General features: G+C 38.6%; 1 protein-coding gene across 2 annotated transcripts; it reads right to left on the reverse strand.

Annotated features, from left to right (window-relative positions):
- Window positions 1-219: 219 nt before the first annotated feature.
- On the reverse strand, window positions 220-27,418 carry cpsf2 (cleavage and polyadenylation specific factor 2). 2 transcript variants are annotated; one of them, XM_063061125.1, is made up of 16 exons: window positions 27,149-27,418; window positions 25,840-26,031; window positions 23,005-23,180; window positions 19,998-20,157; window positions 19,579-19,684; window positions 18,933-19,062; window positions 18,578-18,693; window positions 16,498-16,685; window positions 15,345-15,635; window positions 14,531-14,631; window positions 13,749-13,949; window positions 11,499-11,651; window positions 11,158-11,383; window positions 6,259-6,561; window positions 2,780-2,914; window positions 220-1,025 (listed from the first exon to the last, which is right to left on the reverse strand). In XM_063061125.1, the coding sequence occupies exons 3-16, from the start codon at window positions 23,151-23,153 to the stop codon at window positions 933-935; spliced, it is 2,352 nt and encodes a 783-aa protein (XP_062917195.1). In that variant the 5' UTR covers window positions 23,154-23,180; window positions 25,840-26,031; window positions 27,149-27,418; the 3' UTR covers window positions 220-932. The 2 variants fall into 2 exon arrangements, with proteins under 2 accessions (XP_062917195.1, XP_062917109.1); XM_063061039.1 differs by lacking the exon at window positions 25,840-26,031.
- Between the last annotated feature and the right edge of the window lie 66 nt (window positions 27,419-27,484).

Below are 27,484 nucleotides of genomic sequence, written 5' to 3' on the forward strand. Positions count from 1 at the left end.
AACAGATGCTGCCTGTCACGATGGGTGATTCCAGCATGTTCAGTTTTTATTGCCAATTTCCAGCATTGGCAATATACTTATACACATGACAATAAACTCAACTTTGATTTTGTTCTTCAAGGATTGTTTAAGTCAAGGATTGCTTAAATGATCTCCTGGAACACTGTCTGTAAGGTTGCTCTATTTCAGTAAGAATTTACAACAAGTTAAAGGTGAAGTTTTATAAACAATTTAATATTCTTGGATTTCAAAACTAAGTATTACAATTTATTTGTAACAATTTCACACAGCATTTTCTTCTTTACAAACTCAGCGTAACTATTTACAACATCTGTGTGTCAATGTGTCCTGCATTTATATAACTTTATAAAAGCCTGATAACCAACTTTAATAGTCTTAAATTGTATAGGGTGAGTTAACCAATATCCCCATCAAAACACATCTTAGTATTTTGAAAAAAATTAAAACTTTCAAAATGCTTCAAACTTCTCTTGGTTGAAAGGTCACCTTCTTTCTCTTCTATAGGTCAAGTTATTTTTACACAGCTTGATAAAATGACAGTGTTTCAAAGCTCAAACTGCAGTTTTATAATCATGTAAACAGGTGAACTAAGTATTGCAAATACATTTGTTCACATTGACTCTGTAAGCCAAATATACTGTACGTCATTATCAAATTTCTACAGGAAACTACTGTTGAGAGAGAACATAATCTTATGTTTAACAGAGCTGACTTCAGATGCACAAATACAAGTTTGATTTCAAATTCCCTCCAGTGACACGAGAGAAGAAAACCAAATGCAAGATTCAAAGAACTAGCATTGTAGATAGATAAAAACTCCCGATTTTTCACATCACATCTATGTGGCTTTCAGTGATTTAGAAGGCTCCTCGCGACGAGAATTGAGTTTTTGAAGAGAATTCCAAGTGTAATTATACAATTGCATACTGTTGATATAAAAGGTCCCTTATTTTATAATAATCTTCACACAAGCATCCTTCCAATCCAATGCGTCCTGTCTCAGTCTGCAAATAAAAGAGCAGTAAGAATTTAAAGATAGATCTAAACATAAAGCGAGAAAGTACATTACACATTTTAAATTATAAATGCATTTTCTATTTAATATCAATATGTAACTTAAAAGCATACATAAAATTCTATTTTTTTTTTACACTTGGACATTATAAATGATCCCCTAAGCCAAAATGACAATGCAGTGACAGACAGATATTCAGAAGTTTGGTCAATCTTCTTCCAAACCTTTTTTAATCAAGGAAGTAATGTTGCAGCTTAATAAATTCTAGTTAGGCCTCATCTAGAGTATTGCCTTCAACCCTCGTTGTCCAATTATAGGAAGGACGTAGGAGCTATGGAAATAGTGCAGAAGACACTTACCACAATGTTGCCTGGATTAAAGAGCAAGTGCTCCTCTAACAGGGGTTGAACATAAGTGGGTTCATTTCTCTGGAGTCATGGAGGATTTTGGAAGTCTTAACAGAAATTTTATAAGATTATGAGAGGCAAAGGCAGACAGCCTGTGATTTTTTCCCAGGGACAAAATGGCTAATGCTAAAGGGCGTGCATTTAAGGTGAGAGGGACTAAGTTCAAAGGAGAAGGGCAGAGCATGCTCTTGTTTTATTTATAAAGAGAGTAGTGGGTACCTGGAACTTGCTGCTGGGGATAGTAGGGGAGGCAAATACAAAAGAAGTATTTAAGCATGAATGTGCAGAGAATGCAGCGATATATGGTCATTGTGTTAGGCATTCAGTTAGGCATTTTATTACTAATTTAAATTAGCTTGGCATAACATCATAAGCCAAAAGGCCTGGTCTAATGCTGTACTGTTCGACGTCTGATGGCACAAACAATATTATGGGCAAAAATTAATTATTCTAGCACACAAATGCATATTTTGCATCTCAAATGAACAAAAACAAAAACTCCTTTGCAAATGATCCTTTACTTTCTGACCATCACACTGCAATCAGCAAGGACCAGCAACTAACCTCTATCACATCCATTCTTTTCCTCAGCCTCATACTCTACTCCCTGTACACTCGTGATATATGATCAGATTCTGCTCTAACTCCAAGTTTGCAAATGATTCCACACTAGTGGGCCATATCTCAAATAATGACCAGTCAGAGAATATCGGAAAAAGGTACCGAGCCTAGTGACATAGTGTCATGACAACAATCCTCCCCTCAATGTCAGCAAAACAAAGCAGCTGGTCATTGACTTCTGGAAGGGGTATAGTGTTTATATCAACAGTGCTGAGGTTGACAGGCTTAGAGGCTTCAGCTGGAAGTTAACGTTACCAATAGTCTGTCCGGATCCAACCTTTCAAAAGTCATGGTCAAGAAAACTCACAAGCAACACTACTTCCTCAGGAAGTTAAAGAAATTTGGGATGTCCCCTTTGACCTCACCAATTTTTATTGATGCACTGTGGCTTTGTATGGCAAGTGGTCTGCCTGTGACCGCAAGAAACTGCAGAGACATGCGGACACAGCTTAACAAATGACATGCACCAGCCTCCCCTCCACAGACTTGTCAATATTTCTCACTGCCTCAGTAGGGCAGCCAACACATCCACCTCATACATGCTGTCTGCCACTCAACTGGCAGAAGGTAACAAAGCCTAAAAGCACATATCACCAGGCTCAAGGACAGCTGTTATAAGACTACTGAATAGTCCACTAGTACAAGATGAACTCTTGATAATCATATTTCGCTGATGGTCTTTAAATGCGTTAACAGACTAGATAAAGATACTTACCCTTCGAACAGCTACCATATTGTTGCAGACAAGTACACCTCCAACAAATTCTGCCTGGATACCTTCCCGCAAAAGAACTTGTTTAAAATCAGATAATCTTGGCTCATTAATAAAGACTGCTTGATGACCAGGAACCTAAAATAAAGAATTAAAAATATTAGTTACTGCTCAATGAATGGACTTCTACATTTCATAATTATCACATTCAGTATGAGGTCATCAGATTATTATGATTGGTGAAATAAACGGCTCTTATAACTATCAGACATGGAGCAACAGTTACTTGACTGTTAAAATAGTTATTTTTAAAGTTGTTCATGTCATGCTTCTCAACCGAAATCACATGAAGATCAGCTATCGGGAATAAATCACCAATCTGAAATGTTAGCCCCATTTTCCACTTTGCATAGATGCTGTCTGACTTGCTCAATATTTATAAAAACTTTACTTACTATTACAGCTTTGGTCCATGGGTTTTGCAGCAATGGGGCTCATTAGGTTGGACTCTTTTCACCACCTTATTCTCAATATTTATTCTCAAGATGTGGGTGATGCAAACAGGACAACATTTATGTAATGTTGTGGTGTTCACCAAGCTTGATAATTAGCTTGCAAACATTTCGTCACCAGTTGGCTGAACAAGCATATTGAAATAGATGCCATCTACGAACCCCTAAGAGCCAAAGAAACACTAGCCAATAGAATTCAAAGGTCAGGTGAACAGGTAGTCAATCAGAAATGAGGCAAGTGAATGGGGGCTACATAAACACGAGCACTCCCAGAGAGAAACACCCACAACTGCACACTGAGGATGTTCTCACCTGGTAATGAAACGTCTGTAAGCCATCTGCCAAGCTCGGCAAACACGGCAACATCAAATGCCTCAACCCAAGCTACCAATAGTCACCACCATCCTAAACAACATTTATTACTTATCACTCTTATCTCAGATCTGATAGGAATGGTTAATCTACACTGCATGCTATCAGTGGTAGTAGACAGAGAAGATAAACATTTCACTCCAGTATAAGAAAGCAGCAGCATTAGTTGCAGTGGAGTACAGCTTAGGAAGGGATTGCTAGAGATGATTCTCCTGTCGAAAGTTGTTGCTTTCCTTCTGGGTAGTAGGTGTCAGGGGTGCAGGAAACTGACATCAAATCAGGAATAGTAAACATGCAAATTGTAAACAGCAGATTGTGCATAGAGTCTCAAAGATCGATGGGATTGCTAATGAGTTAAGCAATACAATAGCATCTTGTGTTTAAGGAGCGTTTATATGGTAACACCCACATTACAAATTAATTTTCAAAAATGACAATGACCAAATGTCAGGACAGATGATCAAAATTTTGATCAGTGTTTTTGAGCTACTCGAAAAAAGGTGGAGAAATTCCTAGACGGTACCAGATGAACAGTTAAACAGTTTGCCTTTGATCATGTTGAGCTTCTAAAATGTTGCTGTGTCTGTCCCCATCTAGTTGTGTAAGGAGTATATCATAAGATCATTTGACTTGAACTTTATAGCTGTTGCTTTGATATATTTAGCTGATGTTTACTCCTGTTCAATGTAAACTGGTGCCACTGCAGATCAAGCAGAGGTGACTGGCTATTTTCTTGCTGAAGGTGATGGCTACATGCTTTTAGGGGCATGAATATTTCTTGTCCTTTTTCAGTTCCTTATATACATAGCATGCTGCAGACTGACACGTGGCTCCATTGTTGGGAATGAAAAGGAACATGTACAATCATTCCCAAATGGGCCACCTGACTTTTAAGTACAGACATACTTATTGAAGATATAGCTAAAGACCATCATATCAAGCATGCTGATCTGAGCAACTGGCAGCTATGTCCCAGGGCTGCAATAACTGTTCTCTTGTGGGTCAGGAGTATAATGTCTTAGTTCTGCTAAATTTCTTGATGCTGCTAACAGTTAAGATGCCTCAGTTCTCTTCCATTAGTCAGGCTGCAATGGTGCCAAAAGCTGATATGTTTTGCAAGACTTCAAACTGAGCATCAGCAAGCAGGTTATTGGTGACTGGTTGCAAGGACTGCCCGAAACATTGTTTATTGCCCTCCATGATGCTGCCTGAATTGCTGAGTTCCTCCAGCATTTTCTGTGTGTTGCTCAAGACTTCCAGCAACTGCAGAATATCTTGTGTTTTAGATAATTGTTTGTACAATTATTACGTCGTTCGCTGCTTTGCTGTTGATCGTTTTTAGACCTTAAGAATTCACTAGTTACATTTGAAAGTTGTTTATAGCCGTTAAACACAAACCTCACTACTTCCAGATAACTTGGGATTAAGAATTAAGGTAAGAGTTCGGCACGGACTAGAAGGGCCGAGATGGCCTGTTTCCGTGCGGTAATTGTTATATGGTTATAAGAATTAACTTCCCAACAGAATAGCAGAGAACAATAAATCTCACTGTACAAAACTGTAGCATTCATTTTATGCTTAAAAAACTTATCAGGCTTGTTTGCTGATAGTTGTGCTCAACCCATTGGATCATATTACCATTTATCATAGGTAGAAATATTTGTATTTCACAAATAAGGAATAACATGTACATAAGACCTTCATAATATAAAAAAAAGTCATTTGATATCAAGGTTCCTACCTTCCTTCTCCCTCCCAGTAAAACATTTTTGACTTCTGGCAAGGGCACAGACTGAACAATAATTAATACTTAAATTTTAATTAAGTTCACATTACAAACTATCAAAATTTGGAGATTTCATCTGCAACATTTAATCAATTGTGCTCAAACACTCAACTTAATTACATGCTGAAGAAGAGAAAAAAAAACAAGATAAGCTATAAGAGGATTTTGATATCAAAGTCTTTTGAAAAATAACCTTGCCTAAACCATGATCCCTGTCACTTTACTAACAGCAGTGTGATGTATCGTGCTTTTGTAATTAATGGAATTGAATTTTAGAGGCAATATGCAATTAGTTGTTGCTAAGTATACATAGGACCACTATTGAAAGTGAATTTCTAACTATGCAGGCCTTGAAACTTAACTTCAAATATAATTTTATTTTTGTATCAGCTTGGTAACCAAGTCCACTCCTAAAGAGACATCATCCCTAACTTATTCGGCCTAATATTTTATTGGTATGAAATGACTAAGGTTAAAAGATCTGAGAATCTCAAACTTGATCTAAAAAAAAGATGGATTTCTTTTCTTGAAAACAAACAGGTTTACGTTTCACAATTTTCTGTGTAATAAGAAAATACCTTGTGATTCAGAATAACAATAACACAACTTTTGTATTAAAACAGAAACAAGATAAAAATAAAATGTTTGTACTGTTAAGAGGATTTTTTTAATGGTTTAACACAGAGGGCACTACTAATATAAAGCTGCAATAATTCCTATTATTTCCAAAGTCAAATCAAGCTTTCTAGTGGTTAAACATGTACAAAAAATACAAGCTTCCAAACAATGAGTGGACAACATTATTTCCATACCTCATTGGGTGACAATGGTTCCAGAGTGGGAATTACATCAAGATCTTCATTGGTCTCTTTTTCATCATCATCAAAAAGGCTCTTCATTGCCTTTTGCTGAGCTGCAACTTGATCTGAACCTGATGAAGGAGCATCTACCTGCATTTCCCCTTCTTCGTCCTCTCTTAACTCCCCCTCTTCCAGAATGACCCCTGTATCAACTTTTGATACCCGCATGTCCAAGATACCATCTATCCAAGCTAATTCTGCATCCTTTGCTTTGCAGAACTGAAGAGAACTGACCAAAGAATCCTTCAGTCTAACCTGTGAGAATGAAAAATGTAAATATTAGTAAATCATGTAATGATAAACAGAGGAGGCGACCACAGGTCGCTCCATATAATTACACACAGACAAATAAAGAAGTTTATCAAAACAACTAGGCACTTCAATGTTTTAATATACAATACTAAATACACAAATTAAATATAAAGGTCAACGGTTTAATTAAGGGGTTTCCAATTAAAGATAACGTGTTTCCTTTCTGATAGGGTCAGAAGTCTGAACTCTCTTCCTCAAAGGGTAGAGGAAGCAAAGCTGTTAAGTATTTTTAAGGCAAAGGTTCTCAAAATGGAAAGGTTAAAAGATTACCGTAAATAAGTAAACTAGCATACGGAGTCCAGGTTATAATAAATCATCTTATTACACCATGAAGCAGGCTCAGGAGACTAAGTATTTAAAATTCATATGGCAGTGAATATGCTGTCAGCAATTTTTGAAAAATATTCAAAAGCTGGCATTAAGTAGGTTTGTGGAGATTTTAAAAAGTTATTTTTATTACTGTCTGTTGAGAATACTTTTCAAAATGCATTACTGAATGTTTTTCCTTTTAATCAGTTTTATCAAGATGTTATAACATAGCTCCAAGAAATTAGTCTGTGCTTTAATCCTCCCATTTATACTTTCAGCTAATCATAATATCTTTCGCAGTAAAGAGATTTCTTTTGGTGCTATTTCTCCTCAAGCTACAATTTTCTCAATTGCTAAGTAAGCAAGTTATTGTTTTGTCACTCTAATTTGCTCTGGAAAGCATCAGATTTACAGTGCCTAAAAGAAGTATTCAACCCCCTTGGAAGTTTTCATGTTTTATTCTCTTACAACATTGAATCACAGTGGATTTAATTTGGCTTTTTTTTTGCCCTGATCAACAGAAAAAGACTCTTTCGTGTCAAAGTTAAAACAGATTCTCTACAATCTGATCTAAATTAATTACAAAAATAAAACACAAAATAATTGATTGTATAAGTATTCATCCACATTAATATGATACACAAAATCATCACTGGTATAGCCAATTGGTTTTAGAAGTCACATAATTAGTTAAATGGAGATCTGTTTTTGGAGACCTGCATACAGTCAGGGTGTTTCAATTGATTGTTGTAAGTTCACCTGTATCTGGAAGGTCCAACTACTGGTGAGTCAGTATCCCGGCAAAAACTGCACCATGAAGACAAAAGAACACTCCAAACGACTCCGCAAAAATGTTATTGAAAAGCACAAGTCAGGAGATGGATACAAGAAATTTTCCAAGTCACTGAAGTACAGTTAGTTAGGTACACTTAGTTACAGTTAGTTAAGTACACTTGAGTACAGTTAAATTAATCATCAAGAAATGTAAAGAATATGGCACAGCTGTAAATCTGCTTAGAGCAGGCCATCTTCAAAAATTGAGCGACCATGCAAGAAGGATGCTAATGAGGGAGGCCACCAAGAGACCTATGACAACTCTGGAGGAGCTACAAGCTTCAGTGGCTGAGATGAGAGAGACTGCACATACAGCAGCTACAGCTGTGAAGATCCCTGCACCTGATGACCCTGTGATCTCCGTCTCAGAGGCCGATGCTAGGCTGTCTTTAAAGACAGTGAAAGCGACAGGTCCCAATGGAGTACCTGGTAAGGCTCTGAAAATCTGTGCCAACCAACCAGCGGGAGTATTCAAGGACATTTTCAACCTCTCACTGTTACGGGCGGAAGTTCCCATTTGCTTCAAAAAGGCAATAATTCTACCAGTGCCTGAGAAGAATAATGTGAGCTGCCTTAATGACTATCGCCCGGCAGCACTCACATCCACAGTGATGAAATGCTTTGACAGGCTGGTCATGACTAGACCGAACTCCTGCCTCAGCAAGGAACTGCACCCATTGCAATTTGCCTATCACCACAATATAAGTCAATGGCAGACACAATCTCAGCAGCTCTCCACACAGCTTTAGACCACCTGGAGAACACAAACACCTACATCAGGATGCTGTTCATCAACTATAGCTCAGTATTTAATACCATCATTCCCAGAACCCTAATTGAGAAGTTGCAGAACCTGGGCCTCTGTACCTCCCTCTGCAATTGGATCCTCGAATTCCTAACCGGAAAACCACAGTCTGTGCAGATTGGTGGTAACATCTCCTCCTCGCTGATGATCAACACTGGCGCATCTCAGGGGTGTGTGCTTAGCCCACTGCTCTACTCTCTATATACACATGACTGTGTGGCTAGGCATAGCTCAAATACCATCTATAAATTTGCTGACGATACAACCATTGTTGGTAGAATCTCAGGTGGTAACGAGAGGGCGTACAGGAGTGAGATATGCCAACTAGTGGAATGGTGCCGCAGCAACAACCTGGCACTCAACGTCAGTAAGACGAAAGAGCTGATTGTGGACTTCAGGAAGGGTAAGACGAAGGAACACATACCAATCCTCAGAAAGATCAGAAGTGGAGAGAGTAAGCAGTTTCAAGTTTCTGGCTGTCAAGATCTCTGGTCCCAACATACCAATGCAGTTATAAAGAAGGCAAGACAGCGGGGCTATATTAGGAGTCTGAAGAGATTTGGCATGTCAACAAATACACTCAAAAACTTCTATAGTTGTCCCGTGGAGAGCATTCTGACAGGTTGCATCACTGTCAGGTATGGAGGGGCTACTGCACAGGACCAAAAGAAGCTGCAGAAGGTTGTAAATCTAGTCAGCTCCATCTTGGGTACTAGCCTACAAAGTACCCAGGACACCTTTAGGGAGCGGTGTCTCAGAAAGGTAGCATCCATTATTAAGGACCTCCAGCACCCTTTTCTCACTGTTACCGTCAAGTAGAAGGTACAAAAGCCTGAAGGCACACACTCAGCGATTCAAGAACAGCTTCTTCCCCTCTGCCATCCAATTCCTAAATGGACACTGATTCTTTGGACACTACCTCACTTTTTTAAAAAAATATACAGTATTTCTGTTTTTGCACTTTTAAAAAAATCTATTCAATATACATAATTGATTTACTTGTTTATTTATTATTATTTTAATTTTATTTATTATATTTTTCTCTCTGCTAGATTATGTATTGCATTGAACTGCTGCTGCTAAGTTAACATATTTCACATCACATGCTGGTGATAATAAACCTGACTCTGATTCTGTTGCCTGGGTGCTTCACCAGTCACAGCTTTACGGGAGAGTGGCAAAGAGAAAACCACTGTTGAATAAACAACTCACATGAAATCTCACCTAGGTTTTGCCAGAAGGCATGTGGGAGACTCAAGTCACTGAAAGAAGGTTCTATGGTCTGATAAAACCAAAATTGAGCTTTTTGACTATGAGACTAAAGGCTAAAACACCACACATTATCAAAAACACACCAACCCCACCGTGAAGCGTGGTGGTGGCTGCATCAAGCTGTGGGGATGTTTCACTGAAGTAGGCCTTGGAAGGCTTGTGAAGGTAGAGGGTAAAATGAATGCAGCAAAATAAAGGGAAATCCTGGAGGAAAACCTGATGCAGTCTGCAAAAGAATTGTGACCTGGGAGATTAGTTTTCTAGCAAGACAAAGACCCCAAGCATAAAGCCAAAGCTCCACAGGAATGGCTTAAAAACAACAAAGTTAATATCCTAGAGTGGCCGAGTCAAAGTCCAGACCTCAATCCAATTGAGAATTTGTGGGTGGACTTAAAGAGCTGTTCACTCACCATCCCATGGAATTTGACAGAGTTTGAGCAGCTTTGTAAAGAAGAATAGGGAATAACTGCAGTGTCCAGATGTGTAAAGCTGATAGAGACCGAGCCACACAGACTCAAGGCTGTAATTGCTGCCAAAGGTACATCTACTAAATAATGACTTGAAGGGGGTGAGCAATTAGGCAATCAATTATTTTGTGCTTAATAATTGTAATAAATTTAGACCACTTGTAGAAATTTGTTTTCACTTTGACATGAAAGAGTCTTTTCTGTTGATCAGTGTCAAAAAAACAGCCAAGTTTCATCCACTGTGATTCAATGTTGTAAAACAATAAAACATGAAAACTTCCAAGGAGGTGAATACTTCTTATAGGCACCTATGCCAAGATTCTGGCTCATGATCAGACTCGAAGGTCCAACAATAAGATGGTGTTAAATTCACAAATGTAATGTTTGCAAATAGATGAGTTGTTGTTTCAAGCTACAAATTAATGGCAATTCCTATTTCAAAAAATCTTACCTACAAGCCACCTTTCCAAAAATAGAAGACCTTTATATACCATTGTCGCACCTATGAAGGCTAAAAAACTTTCCTTTATGTCATATCTCAGCAATGGAATAATTATGCCTATGTTATGTATTGAAGTCTTACGTATTGGAGCATCAATCTTGAAGTCTGCTATTCAGCATAAAATATTATCCTCCCGTGCCTCATCAGGCAGCAACCTTTAGCATTTGTCCGTTTTACGAGGCTGAGATGCTAGTTCAACGTTCAACCCAGCACAGATGGAAAAGCATGCAAGGAGCCGGTTGGATCTGAACATGGGACGACCCGCCCCAAAGTCCAGGGCAGATGCCACTAGCTAGCTTATAGTAAGCTATTACAATCCATCTCACACATTAACCTTCAAGTTGCAATACCTGGTAAATATGAGTTTCACTTGTAGCATCTATTGTTTCTTGAAGCTTTGGTGTATAAACTTTAATGTCCTTTCCACCAAATGCTTTGCATGATTCAGCAAGATCTTGGCTGGACTCTGGGGGCCCGTGAACAATAATTAACTGACGGGGTTTCATTTGATTAATTATTTTTTTGATTGAGTCACCATCTGAACGTCCTTCGTAATCAATATACGTCACTCTTGCCCTGTTTGAGAAAAGCGAATTATTTGATGAATACATTCAATTTCAATTTAGGAGAAAAATAATCAGATTTTCAATTCAGAATGAATATTACTTTCAAACATTAGCGCCTCACTAACCTGATATCTATGGTTTCTGTTGCTGAAACACACTTGGTTGGAACATCAGATAGATCCTGATCCATAGGTTCTTCTCCATTAGTCAGACCAGAATCAAGTTTGCTTTTTTCTTCTTCTGTTGCCTGCAGCTCTGGAACTAAAAAGTCCTCAGCTCTAAAATAAAACAGCAATAAACACAAATAAGAAACCACAGAAAAAGAAAGTTAATTTTTTTGGATCTGCATAGATATCATACAGAATAAAGAAAAGTTGTTGCAAAAATGTCTTTAGGGAAAGAAATGATGTACAATGAGAAAAATAATAGTTCAAGTGAAACTCCAGGAGGTTCAATTGATAACCTTGGGCAATATCAATACTCGTTCAAATCAATGAGACTTCCAACATGGTGCATTTACAGTTAAAGGTTTAACTGTTCATGTATAAAAGATCACTATATACATGGAGGAGGAGGAGGGATGGACAATTTGTTTCCTGCAAAGATTTTCTCCTTTTTTATTCCTTTTACAGGGCTTCTTACATTAAATGTGTATTTATAGATACTTTTTGACAAGGAAAATATCATTCATACAAGAGCAGTCTAATGCAATGGACTCAGACAAAGGAGAAAATAATTAAGGGCTTGGTCAAAAAGCCAAAAGACTGTGTCAAAGATCTCACACAGTTCAAAAAGGTGAAAGAGAGATAGTACAACGGGTAAATAATCACAAAATTTGTGATTTTATGCTTGCAGGAAAGGATGCATGGAGAGGAAGAAGAAATAGGAGGAGCAGATACAGCTTACAAGGATAAAGAGAATCAACTGCAGAATTCTGAGGAGGATGATCCACCAAGTGACAAAGAATGATTTCCACTGCCACTCAGCATGGGAATCAGGATAAACAGGGTAGAATGAAGAGAAAATCTTTAACAAGGCAAGAACAAAGGAGTTGTTGCCTCAGTTTCATTTCCTATCCATTAGTATAAAATGACCTGTTCAGAACATCCCTTAGGTGATACAAGCAAAGAAGCATAATGTCTATCTAACTGCCACATTAACTTACTCACCTATTAGAGATACACCTTTTGTTCCAGCCGTTCCTCATTCATCCTCCTTGCTACTGTAAATTAACTTCCCCAATTCTAATGTAGAGTCTTTAGAAATGTTAACTCTGTTTCTCTTTCTACACTTGTTATTTTTTATGGCCTTTCCTAATTTTTATTTCAGATTTACAGCGTTTTCAATTTTATTAGATTTTCAATCCAGAGAAAAGGCAGGCTAAATGGAGGAGGGTATTAGAGAGCTGGGGCCTAATGGGGCAGCTAAATGATTAAACTCAATGTGAACTTTAAAATATCCCTTCAAATAAAAGATAATATACTTGATCCAGCTTATGAATGAAATAACACACTATCCTGCTCAATATACAGCACAACTTGCAAGGAAGACTCAGCAGGAGGTAACCTCAATGCTGACACTACTTTTGATACAATTTTCTCCTCAATTAATTTATCAATAGAAAATGCTTCTTCTCTCCCACTGAGTAGGTAAAGAGCATTATGTTTGTTTATCCTACCCACTCAATGGACTCAAGTGCTTACACATTAAAAAAAACAATTCCATCACCAGTAGTTGGATACCAGCCTAATAGCAGATGCTCTCAATGTCCTTTATACTACTACTTCGACTGGAATGCTTAATGTTAGATCAGGCTACCACAATAAGAGTTTTCAAGTAATTACCACTCACAGAATCCCCAGACAAACGCACATGAAAGATGCTGTAAAGACTACATTTGTAAAATGCTGCTTTGTAAAATAAACATAATGAGGAATGACAAATCCTCACTAGGAGCTGCTGGAAGAATAGCTTGTGCAATTTTGAAGATGAAATACTAAGTTTATAGTGCAAGTATTAACTGACTATATGAAAAATACTGGTGTTCATTTTATGCATCTTAAAGATAAAAAAAATCCTTAAAAGTCTAAAAAATCTTAAAGCTCTAAAAAAGCAGTGGCTACAGCAGGGCTAAAGCAAGAGAACCAAGCAGGGTTGTGGAGGAACAATTCTTTAAACACCATAAATAAAGAAGATTGTACACAGAAATGTCACAAATCCATATAGATAACATCCATTGGTTCCAAAGCCACTCAACAGCAAACATGAAACACAATCTCCCAGCATGGATGGAACATTCAAAGCTGTGAATCTCAACAAAAGGTAGAATTGACCTGGGCAGTTTGTTACATGAGATGATCATCAACCGGATATACCTTATTATTTCTCCATATTCATCCCACTTCACTCTCTCTTCTGTAGCTGGGAACATGGGATATGATTTTTTAGCTTGTTTGAAGAAACTTCCTTTGCGGCTACTCTCACTTTTCATCATGAGATCGTGTTTGGTTTTTCCAGTAAGTGGTTGGTCCAAGTCTTCTTCAACGTCACTCTCGTCACTGGAGTCAACATCTCGTCTGCAAGGAAATTACAATCAGAGATTCTATTAATGTAATTTTTAGCAAAAATGTAACATATATAGCTTAAACTATTATACCGATACATGAGAAATTTAATCAAACAGTAAAATTGTAAATTATAAATTATCCACCTGAACTCTGAATGTGCATGAGCCCAATTTGTTGCAGTGATCTTATTTCTAACAAAACCCCTATTGTCATGAGTCTATACTTAGAAAAATGTGTTTATCTTATGAAGAAATAGAATGAAAATGTCCTCATTTTTGTCACTGAAAAAAAGTCTGCAACTTCCCCACTATCAAAAGCAAAAGTTCTAGACTTAATGGCAAATTCTGTAAGCCAGGTCTGTCAGTTAGCTCCACTGTTGGACACTTGAAACCCATCCCCAGGTCCGAGTTTTCAGTTGCAAATTACTTTCACCTTCTTACTACCACTCTGTTGTTGCTCTTCAATGCTGTTCCAGCAAAATTCATCCCAAGTTCCAGGAACAAGTTACTGTTTTCAGGACACTACATCCAATGAGAGCAGAGAAAAATCTAAAGCACAATGTTATTAGGTTAAAGATCCTTTCCACTTACTCTTTCTCTTGTTCCTGTTTTTTAGCTGCCTCTTTCTTGAGCTTTTCTTTCTCCAAATACTCTTCTAATTCTTTCCCTTCCAATTTTACACGACGTCTAATCTATTAGCAAAACATTACAATAGTTACGAGAATAAAATGTCACATTTTATGCTTGACCTATTTCAAACTATGAGAAAAAAATTCTAGCATGTACCAAGCAACATACATGGGGTTTTATATGGAGGAACTATAGTTATTAACAATTTAACAGAAAATTAATTCTTCAAAATTTGATTGAACATATATTATTTAAATTGCCCTTATTTAGACACCAAATATCATCATGCCAAGTTTCTCAAACGGTGTCTAAATAACCTAAGGTAAAACACAAGTACTTAAGAATTTAAAGATGAAATTATACAGTTATTAATGAAATAAAAAACTTCTACTGGATGCCACAAGACATCATTTAATAATGTAGACTGTGATAGCAACACTTCTGTGAATTCCCACCATCAAGTGGAACCAGAGAGTTTAAAAAAAAGTTATTTCTCCTGTGGAAGAGAAAATATAAGAAAAATTCTATCACTTATTTTGTGAAACTGTTCAGATGCCAATGGATCATAGGTGTGGATGTCTGGGAGTTGATTGCATTCTTGTCTCTAAGGCAGTGGATATCACATGCTTGCAAGACAAGGGGTATTTGATTTTATTGAAATTACATTTCATTATCAATCTAAACTGCCTTCACTCATTTACAATGTTTGTATTACAATTCAGAACTTTTCATTAACCAAAAGAATCATGACACTAATTCCAATCTGCAGCCTTACCTCTATTTCCATTTTTTTGGTGTGAGGATTGTCTATCAAATATCTGGCCAGTGTACCTGGTGATGTTCTGTATGTGAGAATCACAGAATTCTTTGGATCCTGACACCACTGTATGAAAAGGTCACGTGAAAATCCGCACTCCATATCGGACTGACTAGCAAGCACCACTTTTGGACTAGGCACTCGAGCCAAATCCGAAAGACTGTGGCACAAAGAAAGGTGACGAAATTGAAAGGGGTTGTTTCGCTTGTCTTCAAAGCATCTCATTAACTTGTCACTCATCCATTCCACCTAAAATTAATGGAATAATTAAGACAGTATCTTATTGCATCTTAGTTCCAACTCAACATATTCTACACTGGTTTTTTAAAAAAATACCCATTGAAGTCCCATTGACATTTCAATTTTAGAATATTTACAAACATACAAGTGAATATTCCCAATAAAACTTTTTTAAAGATGTTAAAATTTTGACTTTCTTTCAAAATAAAGTTACTGATTTGCAAAGTGTTATATAATTGAAACAAACTGGTCATTTTATAAGTAAATAACAAGTGGAAGTCTAAGAGCAAAATTTATTTTGTTAGCATTCAGTAACAAGCATTAAATCAACTTGTATATGGTTGTCAAAGAAAAAACTTGCTCTACATTTAAATATAATTCCATTTGAAGGATGAAGGGAATAGATTTGGAAGAAAAACCTCATCAGTTCTGAACAATAATTGATTGTTTTTCTTCCATTATAATCAAGCCATTCTAACAATGCACTGGGCATTTCAAAATCCTCCAGTGCCTATTTTTTGGATGAAAGTACAATAATCTTGTAGAATAATCTTATTCACCAAGAGATTTGCACTAAAGCTAGCTGAATGGTTTTGTCCTGAAATTCACACCATTCATTTTTCTGAGACTTAAGGTGTATAAACTTCTTTCACTAGAGATGTTGTGAAAGGTCGTAGTAAAAGGAGGAAAAGAATTTTATATAAAACATTGCAATGGCATATACTCTTCCCTTTCTGCAAATATGATAACTTTCGATGTAATCGTGCTTGAAACTTAAATAAAAAGTAACAGAAGCAGTACTCTGATCCAATAAATGAATGAAACTTTCACCTGGTCAACAATAGCATGAAATGAAAGATTTCAGACAAACCTGAGATTTTGAAAACTCCACCACGTTATAGCTAACATTATTGAGTAAAGCAAGAGAGTACACGCTCAACCCTGCATCCTTTGTCCTCCAGATTTGATCCAAAAGTTGAGCTAGTTCCAGCACTCTGCCGGCTGTGTCCAGAGCAATCAGCACATTTCCATCGCCACGCAAGGTCTCCAGGACATTGGCTGGCAAGGCAAAACCACCAAGGTTAAAACAAGCTTTGATAATACTTACATTGACAGGGGTTGGTGGTAGAGGCAGATACATTAGAGACATTTAAAGACTCTAAGATAGGTACTTGAATGAAAGAAAAATGGATGGCTATGTGGGAGGGAAGTGTTAGATTGATCTTGCAGTAGGTTAAAAGGCCAGCACAACACTGTGGGCCAAAGGGCCTGTATTGTGCTATATTGTTCTACGTTCTATGACACACCAACCTGCAGAAATAAAAATTACACTTCTGCTAAGTGCATATTTTTAATCTGCCTCAGATCTTATCCATGTACTTCAACTCTATTGAGGGCCAAAAGAACTCCTTTTCCCTAAAAGAATCCACAGAACTGACATAGTTTCTTTGTATTTGCTATTCGCTCTTCTAATGCCACTCTGATTAGTTTCTTTATTCACTACCACCAATTAGGAATTCTTAAAAAGAGGAATGGTCTTTCAAAAAAATGTAAGGTGTTTTACTAATTTAAGATTTACATGTTTTTGTCCATCTCAACAGGCTTATTTTATATCATCATGTAAAGAAACATGACTTCCAAAAGGTAGTACCAAAATGGAAGACTTTAATCAAAGTAAGCATTCATCACAATAGAATTCTATATTATTACGACAGAATGTTTAAACTTTAATTTTGGAAGTTTTAAAATAACCTCTACCAAATTTTAGCACAATAATTATGTTAGACACGTCATTAGCACATAGCCATTGATTATGGTTGGCTCATTACAGCAAAACGTCAATCTTCTAGTATCTGATTATTTGGAAATCTCAGTGTTTCAGCATCTGGCTTACTCGTTAGTTACAAGTGTGTGCCAAGTGTCCAGAATGCAAGCCGAGTATGGGTTAGACGTGTGGTCAGAGCTGGGGTCTAGAATGTAGGGGTCAAAACTAGGATCCAGAGTGCTTGTACTTTTCAGTTTGTTTTGACATGATATAGTTTACAAGTTGAAACTCACCTACTTCTATTTCCTACTCTCTTTCAACTCATTGTGGCTCAGTTTCACTTACAACCTGAAACCTACCAGGTTCACTGCAGTACATATTACTACGCAATATGTAAAAAAAAAGTTCACAAATTGTTTAGGATATTAATAGAAGTAACAAGCAATAGTCCAGAAAATCCCTTAAGTCCTGCACAAACAGAATCCCTAGGCTTCTAAACTATCAGAACATTACCATACTTTAAACATATTAAAATAGTTCAATCCAGTAAAACTATGTATAAAGTGAAATGTGACAGTGCCAAGAAATAATGAAAGCAATGGTAAAATCAAATCAAGGTATGGGTTTAATTAAAGATCAATGCTAATGAGCCAGTATAGCTACTTCAAAGATTGCCAAAAATAGCAATGAATACAAGGATAATTAGAATTCTGTCTAATTCAAATAAATTATCCCATTCATTAAAGTTCCTCTTCCTTGTTTCTTTACTCTGAAGTAAAAGCTCTTGTGTAACTACTTGGCTAGAATAACAACTAGGAAGTAAGGGTTATTAGATTCACAACTTCTGAACAATAGTACTACGTTTTATTGGAGTACAGATCAAGGATGGCTGGCATACATTGCAAGATCATCATTTTTATGGTTAAAGAAACAGGCTTTGATGCAAGTCAACAGTTTCTTCACAGTGAATGTTAACAGAATAATGATTCAGAAATACAGAAGTGGGTGAAAATGTAAAGCTTAATAATATTCCCTTGCAAGCCTCCAAATTTTAACTTAACAGCAAAGAAATATGGAAATTGTTCTAAAACAGACTAACTGCTGTTTGAATATGACAATTGCACTGGTTTTGTTAAAGTCTCTCCAATTCTGATTTTGATATTATACATTATTGAAAAGTACATACTAAGCAATTGTTCATCACGTTGTTTCCTTCGAGGTTGAACATAGGTGGCATTGAAAGAATCTGTGATGAGTACTGAAGGCCGGCTAATCATTTCCAGTGAACATCCATTCAGATGGCTAAGAAGTAAAATAGATAATTAACTCAGAAACTCAACCTACAAAAATTAGTTTTGAGTCTGATCTTACTAGGGATCCAAATGCAAGAACTTGAACAAGAATTATTTAATATTAACATTTCCCTACAAATAGCTACTGTATATTTATATCTAGAGATGACTAAATATTTAACTGATGCTCTACACAAGTTTTTACATTTTACATAATCAGGTAACGATGAATTTTTAAGTGTTACTCACATTTCTCTCTTATGGTTAAAGTCAACTGCATATACAATCTCCTCTTCACCATCTTTCACAATTTTCCAAATTGTTCCTCCAATCATGTGACCTGCAGGTAACGGAGTTATGGATAGACCATGTCCTTTACCTAAATACAAGACAAAATTTAAAAAGTTCAATCATTAATTGCAAGTAAATAGTTCACTATATCTTAAATACATTGAATCCATAATTTGTTGCAGTCTTTTTGGTCACATTCTAAATGACTAAATGCATTACACCACAGTACTCCAAACTCAAAAGACAAGGCTCAGAGAAACTGAGATATTTTGCCTTAATAACATAGAGCTTCCTCCACCCAGTTCTCCAAAGATTTCTAGATTACTACAGTAATTGCAATTCAGATTTAATTCATTGGCTGTAAAATTCTTTGGTACACCAAGTTTGCTTAAAGAATGACATACATGCAACTTTTTCAGATGAGGGAAATTGTCTTCATAAGATACATCTCCAATCAATTCATTTGAGATTTAAGATCTGTTACAGATGATTTGGTGTCATAAATCTAAAGTGATGCCATTTTATTATATTCATCAAAAATTCCATCATTTGCTCCATGTTAATAAATTGTACGAGGGTCATTCTGCAGTTCTTGAGATCGCACCTTTTAAGTTGACAATCTGAGAGTACTTCAGTTGCTGAATCTTGTCAAATGCTGCATCCACATCATCCAAAGTAAATAGAGAGAACTCTTCAGTATTGTGCCGTGACTTGTAAAAAGAAATTATATAGAATTACAACTTCACAGTAGGAAATTATACCCTATTGAATTTCATTATTAATCTATTAACCTATATTAGTATTACATTATTAAGGTATTATTAATGTTAAAACAATCGATTACAAACAACAATGCATTACAAGCAAGCAAAAACAACAATGCATTAGAGTTGCTGCACCAGGCTGCTCCTTTTAGTCATCGCTAGCTGCTGCTACTAAGGTTGAAATATTTAAACACAAATCAATATGAATTACATTTTTAGTGACATATTTAAGATGACAGATTGCTACTAATAAACTTACTTGATAGAGATCATACATAAACATCTGCCCCATCTTGTAAACAGGAATAGTGGCATAAATTGAGCAGTTTAAACCCAGCCTTCCAACAGCATAAGGGAGTGCTCCCAGATGTAGGGGATCAGGGTGAGAAAGTAGGATTGCGTCAACCAAATGAACATATCTGCAAGCAAAAATAATGCAAATCATTATAACACAGCAACAAGTAATTATCTTAAAAACTAACTGGATCAGACAGTACAGGTCATAAACAAAGTCTTCAAAAATCCAAAGCAACACACATAAAATGCTGGAGGAACTCAGTGGTATCCATTGGAATGAATAAACAGTCTATTAAAAGCATTTAAAAAGCAAAATACAGAAAAAATAAACAAACTAATTCCCTGCACTTTTACTCAGGGTCGGTGACCCGGCTGAAGTGAATGGTGGCCCACAACTTGCGGCAGAGAAAAAGGGAGTGAGAAGTTAGATGTGCCAGTATCAACCAGCTCATCTCTGACTCTGTGTCTCAACACCGAGGTGCAAAACTCAGTCTCCAAGTATAATGAAATGAAAACCCCACAAGAGTTTGGGAAATGTTTATGATTTAAAGTTCATGGCTTAATATACAACACAACAATCCAGTGAATACACTGTAAAATTCCAGATTGTGGATCCTGGAATTAAAGATTACATAAATATATACGTTATTTTAACCTGGGTCAGAACCTCAATAAAGTATACTAAAATAATACAGACAAATTTAAGACTTTAAATTAATCCAAGGAAATAATTCCTTCAGGCATAAATTCTCTTCTTAGTCTTTAATAACTGATCCCTAATTCTCAAAATATTCCCAAAATATACTCCAGTCTTTAACTCCTTAGGACAGAGGAAAGGTACTCCCTACAGTGACCCTTTCAGTCCCTTGAAGAAAAATTTAAATTTCAGTGTGATCAATTTTCATTTTTCTAAACTCTAAACAACACAGTCCCAGTCTAGTCAATCTTTTTTCATGCACCAAACTTACCGTCTCTGAAACAGTCAGGTGAATCTTCACTGCACTACACTCCCTGAATGGCAGGTACATCATTATTCCACACGCAGTCTCACCAAGATCCCATACACTGTTAAATGTTCAAACTCCTACAACCAATCCTTCTTATAATAGTTGAAAAGCAACCTTAAAACACATCTACTAACAAGCACACATGAAATGCTGGAGGAACTTAGCAGCCCAGGCAGCATCTATGGAAAGGAATAAAGAGTCGATGTTTCGGGTTGAGCCCCTTCATCAGTACTGGCAAACATACTGACTTGTAAGTTGCAAATATTTATATTAGGCTAACAAGCAAGATGATAGATACAAAAACATTGTGCTATTGAAAATACAGTATAACACTCCATGTTTAACATAGAAACATCGAACATCTACAGCACAATACAGGCCCTTCAGCCCACAATCCTGTGCCGAACATGGACTTACTTTAGAAATTACCACGGGTTACCCATAGCTCTCCATTTCTCTAAGCTCAATGTAGCTATCCAGGAGCCTCTTAAAAAACCCTATTGTATCTGCCTCCACCACCATCGCCAGCAGTCTATTCCATGCACTCACCACTCTCTGCATAGTAAACTTACCCCTGACATCTCCTCTGTACCTAGTTCCAAGCACCTTAAAACCGTGTCCTCTCATGTTAGCCATTTCAACCCTGGGAAAAAGCCTCTGGATATCCACACGATCAATACCTCTCATCATCTTACACACCTCCATCAGGTCACCTCTCATCCTACCTCGCTCCAAGGAGAAAAGGCCAATATATGTGAGAGGGTTGAAAGTCATTAAATAGAATGGTTCTTGCTCATTGCTGACTCCTAACAGATAATATTTTTGCATGGAAAGTAAACCAACACTGGAATAAATGATTCATCAATAAATGATGCACTAGTCAACAAGTAGCTTTTAGATAGGATACCAGACATTTCTTTAATCGGTCAACACAATGGGATTAGAATAGCCCATTCCACTTTATGAGCTTTCTCCATCGTTCAGTTAAATCAGTTTTATCCTGTCTTTCCTCTGTATCCCATAAGATGTACCATATGCTCAGCTTAGCCATCTTTCCTGTGTCCCATAAGCTCAGCTTTCCCACCGTTCCTGTGTTCCGTAAGATATGTACCCATTAAGAAAGTTAAAAGCTTCACATTTCTCCAAAGAAAATTGAAGATGTAGTCCTCACTTTTTTTCCACAAACTGTCCCTGATGAACAACTCCATCCCCCTCCCCGGCCTGACAGTTAACAACGTGAGCTGAGCTTCCATTCCGTAATTTCTAGTTATGGTGGCTGAATTAATGGTGTTAAGTAGGATAAATGAACTTAATAAGCCATTGCTTATATGAAATTTAAGAATAATCAATATTAAGAACTAAATACCCAGGCTACTTGTAAATCAAAGAACTACAGAAATGAGAAGACTTGAGCAGAGAGAGATTGCTGCACTGAAAAATGCAATAGTATTACAGGATGGATGCAAGGATATATTTGTTGGTTAACTCTAGAATTAAGAATCACAAGCTCAAAATCAGGAATTAACCATCTTAGGACTGAAAAGATGAATATTTCAGATTTTCTACCCAAGACAACTTAACATTCAAAATTGAAATTGATAAGATTTTTGGACATTGGAGGAATTTACAGATTTGGGGATAGGGCAGAGAAATTGTACTGAGGTAGAAGATCAAACATCTTACTGAACAATACAACAGACTTCAGCACTCATCATCTATAGTACACCAACACCACGACAATTTTTAAACTACAAGTGAATTTTGGGCAAACTTACAACAGAAAATTTGTCAACCAACAACTCCTTTAAAATTTCCATCAAGACTTCATTATCAGTATTTTTACAATGCTCCAAGATCTTCAATCACTTCTCCAATTCTTGTATCTTCTCTATCACTACCACAGCTGCCTCACCTTCAGTTATCCAGCTCTAAAATAAGTTTTATAGATAATTTTTCACTTACTTTTTCAGGGCATCTATTATGTCCATGGAGAAGCTTTCATCCCAGCCACAATCAAGCAGAAAGCGGAATTCATCCACCTGCAGCAAATAGCAGAGGGCAGATTCCTCCTGTACTCCAGAAATGGCGGTCAGCTTTATGATGGACGTCATTGTCGGTTTTCAAATAAACAAAGACCACTGGCAAAATAAAAAAGACCAGTATACAAAATCATAATTTTATATAGTTTAAAAAGCACAAAATGCTATTATAATTGTTCATTTGAAAAGCTTACGGACAGGAGCTAACTCCAAAGATGACCATTGACTAATTAAATGCAATGGGTTTCAGACTATTAATCCCTCTCTCATGGAGCTTCTGTGGCTGTATGAATATGGTCTTTCAGGTGGACTAAAAAATTTGCTGGATGAACTCAGAAGTTCAAAAAGCACGAAGAAAGAAATTGTCAACATTTCAGGTCAAAATCCTGCGTCAGGACCAAGAGTGGTAAGGTGAGATGACTAATATTAAGAAAAGGGCTGTGGTGAAAAACGAGTCCAAGGTGATTGATAAACATGAGAAATTCTGCAGATGCTGGAAATTCAAAGTAACAAATACAAAATGCTAGAGGAACTCAGCGGTCAGGCAGCTTCTACAAATTAACAGTCGACGCTTTGGCCGAGACCCTTCCCAGGACTGGACAGGGATAAGATGCCAGAATAAGAAGGTGGGGGGAGGGGAAGGAGGCTAGGTGAAGCCAGTTTGGTGGAAAAGGTAAAGGGCTGGAGAAGAAGGAATCTGATAGGGGAGGAAAGTTGGCCATAGGAGGAAGGGAAGGAGAAGGAGACCCAGGGGAGGTGATAGAGGTAAGAGGCTAGAGTGGGGAAGAGAAGGAGGGAGAGGGAGGAGGGAAATTTTTCACCGAAAAGAGAAATCAATTTTCATGCCATCAGGTTGGAGGCTACCCAGAGAGAATATAAGGGGTTGCTCCTCCACCCTCATCATGGTACAAGAGGAGGCCATGGACTGACCTGTCAGAACTGGAATGGGAATCTGAATTAAAGTGTTTGGCCACGAGGAAGTTCTGCGTTTGGCAGACAGAGCGGAGGTGCATGAAGTGGTCCCCAAATTTATGATGGGTCTCACTGATGTAGAGGGGGCCATATCAGAAGCACTGGACAAAATAGACAACCCCAGTAGATTCACTCTGGCCTCACCTGGAAGGAGTGTTTGGTGTCCTAAATGGAGGCGAAAGAAAAGGTGAATGGGCAGGTAAAGCATTTCTTCCACTTGTAGGAATAAGTGTCAGGAGTCCCTGTAGAAAGTGGGGAGGGGGAGTGTAATACATTTGGTGGTAGGATCCCCATGGAGATGGTAGAGGTTACGGACAATGATGTGTTGGATGTGGAGGCTCAAAGGAACCCACCTCCACTTCAGCACTCCTCTCTCCTTACTCCCTCTGAATGCACTGTCCTCCACTCTCTCCACCTTAGCATCAAATCTACAGACAGAGGTGTGGCACACTGACCTCTGCTTTGCTGAGGCCAAGTGGCAACCCTCAGACCTCCTCATAACCACCCCTCGAAGAGGACCCCCCCCAGACCATCAGAAAACTATCTCCAACACCATCGCTGACCTCATCACCTCTGGAGAACTCCCATCCACTGCCAAATTCATAGTTCCCTTACCCTATACTTCCTACCCAAGATCTACAAACCCGACTGTCCACGTAGGTCCATTGTCTCTCCCTGCTCCTGCCCCACCGAACTTGTGTCCCCATACCTTGATTCCATTCTATCCCCCTTACTTCAGTACCTTCTCACCTACACCCACAATTCTCATGCTCTCAATCTCCTCCCAATTTTCAATTCCTTGGTCCAGACTGCCTCCTTTTCACCATGGATATCCTTTACCAACCAGTTCCCCTCCACTACCACCCTCCTCAGTCTGGCAGCACTGGTCCTTGCCCCTCAACAACTTTCCCTTTGACACCTCCAACTTTATCCATGGGCATACGCTATGCCTGCCTTTTCATTGGCTATGTAGTACCGTCCATGTTCCAAGCCTTTCTTGATAATGCTCCCCAACTCTTCCTCCACTACACTGACAACTGCACTATCGCTGCTTCATGCTGAGCACGTCAATGTCATTAACTTTACCTCTAACTTCCACTCCGCCCTTAAATTCACCTGCTCCATTTCTGACACCACCCTCCCCTTTCTCAATCTCTCTGTCTCCATCTCTGGAGACCAAATGATGACCAACATCTTTATAAATCTACTGATTCCCATGGTTATCTTGAGTATAGCACTTCCAACCCTGTCTCCTGTAAAAATGCTATTCCCTCTTCTCAGTTCCTTCGTCTCTACCGTATCTGTTACCAGGATGTGGCTTTCCTTTCCAGGACATCAGAGATGTCCTCCTTCTTTAAAGAACAGGGTTTCCCTTCCTCCATCATTGATGCTTTCCTCTATTTCCTGAACATCCACACTCACTTTGTCGTCCCACCCCCATAACAGTGATACATTTCCTCTTGTCCTTATCTACCACCCCATGAGGCTCTGCATCCAACACATCATCCCCACAATTTCGGCCATCTCCAAAGGTTTCTACCACCAAACACATCTTTACCTCGCCCCCTTGCTCTGCTTTCCGCTGAGATCGCTCCCTCCGAGATTCTCTTGGCCATTTGTCCTTCCTCACTCATCTCCCTCCTGGCACTTATCCCTGTAAGTGGAAGAAGTGCTACACCTGCCTATTCGCCTCATTTCAGGGCCCCATACAGTCCTTCCAGGTGAGGCAACACTTCAGTTGCAAATCTCCTAGGGTGCCCAGTGCTCCTGATGCAGGCTCCTTTACCTGTTGTAAATTGGGTGACCACTTCATCAAGTACCTCTGCTCCATCTGCCACAAGTAAGAAAGCATAGCGGCCAAACATTTTAATTTGATCCCCATTCACATTCCAATATGTCGGTTCATGGCTTCCTCTTGTGCCCCAATGAGGCCATCCTTAGGGTGGACGAGCAACACCTTATTTTCCAACTGGGTAGCCTGCAACCAGATGGCATGAATATTGATTTTTCCTTACAGTTAAAAAAAATTCACTCCCCTTCTCTCTTCTTCTATTCCCTGCTGGCCTCATCTCTTCTCACCTCTCCCTGGATCCACTCCTCCTTCCTTTTCTTCTAGGGTCCACTCTCCTCTCCAGCCCTTTACCTTTCCTACCCACCTGGCTTCACCTGTCACTTTCTGTCAATCCTCCTCCCACCACCTTTTTACTCTAGCGTCTTGCCCTACTTTTCCAGTCCTGATGAAGGGTCGCGGCCCAAAACGTCAACTGTGTATTCATGTCCACATGTCCATAGATGCTGCCTGGCCTGCTGAGGTCCTCCGGCATTGTAGGTGATTAGTGGGCTGAGGCGGGGTGTCGGATGACAAGCAAGTCGTACCAGGTATGGGAAAGGAGTACTGAAATGTGAATGATGGAAAGAGTTATATCATATGGGACCATCATATGTTGAAAGATTGGAGCGACTGGGCTTGTATACACTGGAATTTAGAAGGATGAGAGGGGATCTGATTGAAACATATAAGATTATTAAGGGATTGGACATGCTAGAGGCAGGAAACATGTTCCTGATGTTGGGGGAGTCCAGAACCAGAGGCCACAGTTTAAAAATAAGGGGTAGACCATTTAGAACGGAGTTGAGGAAAAACTTTTTCACCCAGCGGGTCGTGGATCTGTGGAATGCTCTGCCTCAGAAGGCAGTGGAAGCCAATTCTCCGGATTCTTTCAAGAAAGAGTGAGATAGAGCTCTTAATGATAGCGGAGTGAAGGGATATGGGGTGAAGGCAGGAACGGGGTACTGATTGTGGATGATCAGCCATGATCACAGTGAATGGTGGTGCTGGCTCGAAGGGCTGAATGGCCTACTCCTGCACCCATTGTCTGTTGTTAGACAAAAAGAAAATGAATTAAAAAGTTGGAGGAGGAGGGAGGGAAGGTTTGACAATCCCATTTCCAGAAGGGACATTAAACTGACCCAACTTATCTAATGGACAAACCCCCTCAGCAGATCGAGCAGCATCTGTGGGAAGGAAAGTTTTGGGCCGAAACCTTGTATCAAGACCCTTTGAAGAAGCTAACGCTTCCCTTCACTGAACTCACGGGCAAGTCAGGTTAATCTGTTTTCAGTCCAACAGCCACCGTCGACAACAAAGATGATCCGGTGGTTGGTAACTGGGTGGCCTGCTCCCCTCACGCGCTGTACTTTAAAACCTCTTGCGTTCCATCCTAGGCCCGAGTATAATGAAGAGTGCGGGGATCCTCACTACAGACACGCCGAGACCGAGACCGAGCCCGGGGCGCGGAGGTCGCAGCAGCCGGAGATCCCACCGCCTCACATCACAGGGCAGGCCCACCACCCGCGCGCCGAGCTCTGCGTCACCGGGTCACGGGGTTACGGACTCCACCATTCACTCACTCTCCACCCACACCGTTCTT

The sequence above is a fragment of the Mobula hypostoma genome, chromosome 1, assembly GCF_963921235.1.
Source record: "Mobula hypostoma chromosome 1, sMobHyp1.1, whole genome shotgun sequence".
NCBI classification, from domain to species: Eukaryota; Metazoa; Chordata; class Chondrichthyes; order Myliobatiformes; family Myliobatidae; genus Mobula; species Mobula hypostoma.

What these genes read in the sequence shown, in the direction of transcription:
- cpsf2 (XM_063061039.1), bottom strand. Translation starts at nt 23,153, where the DNA reads ATGACGTCCATCATAAAGCTGACCGCCATTTCTGGAGTACAGGAGGAA. An exon ending in TGGAGTTTTCAAAATCTCAG is followed by an intron (nt 15,636 to 16,497) that starts GTTTGTCTGAAA and finishes CATTAATTTTAG; the next exon opens with GTGGAATGGATGAGTGACAA. An exon ending in CCAAAAAAATGGAAATAGAG is followed by an intron (nt 14,632 to 15,344) that starts GTAAGGCTGCAG and finishes TTTTGCTAATAG; the next exon opens with ATTAGACGTCGTGTAAAATT.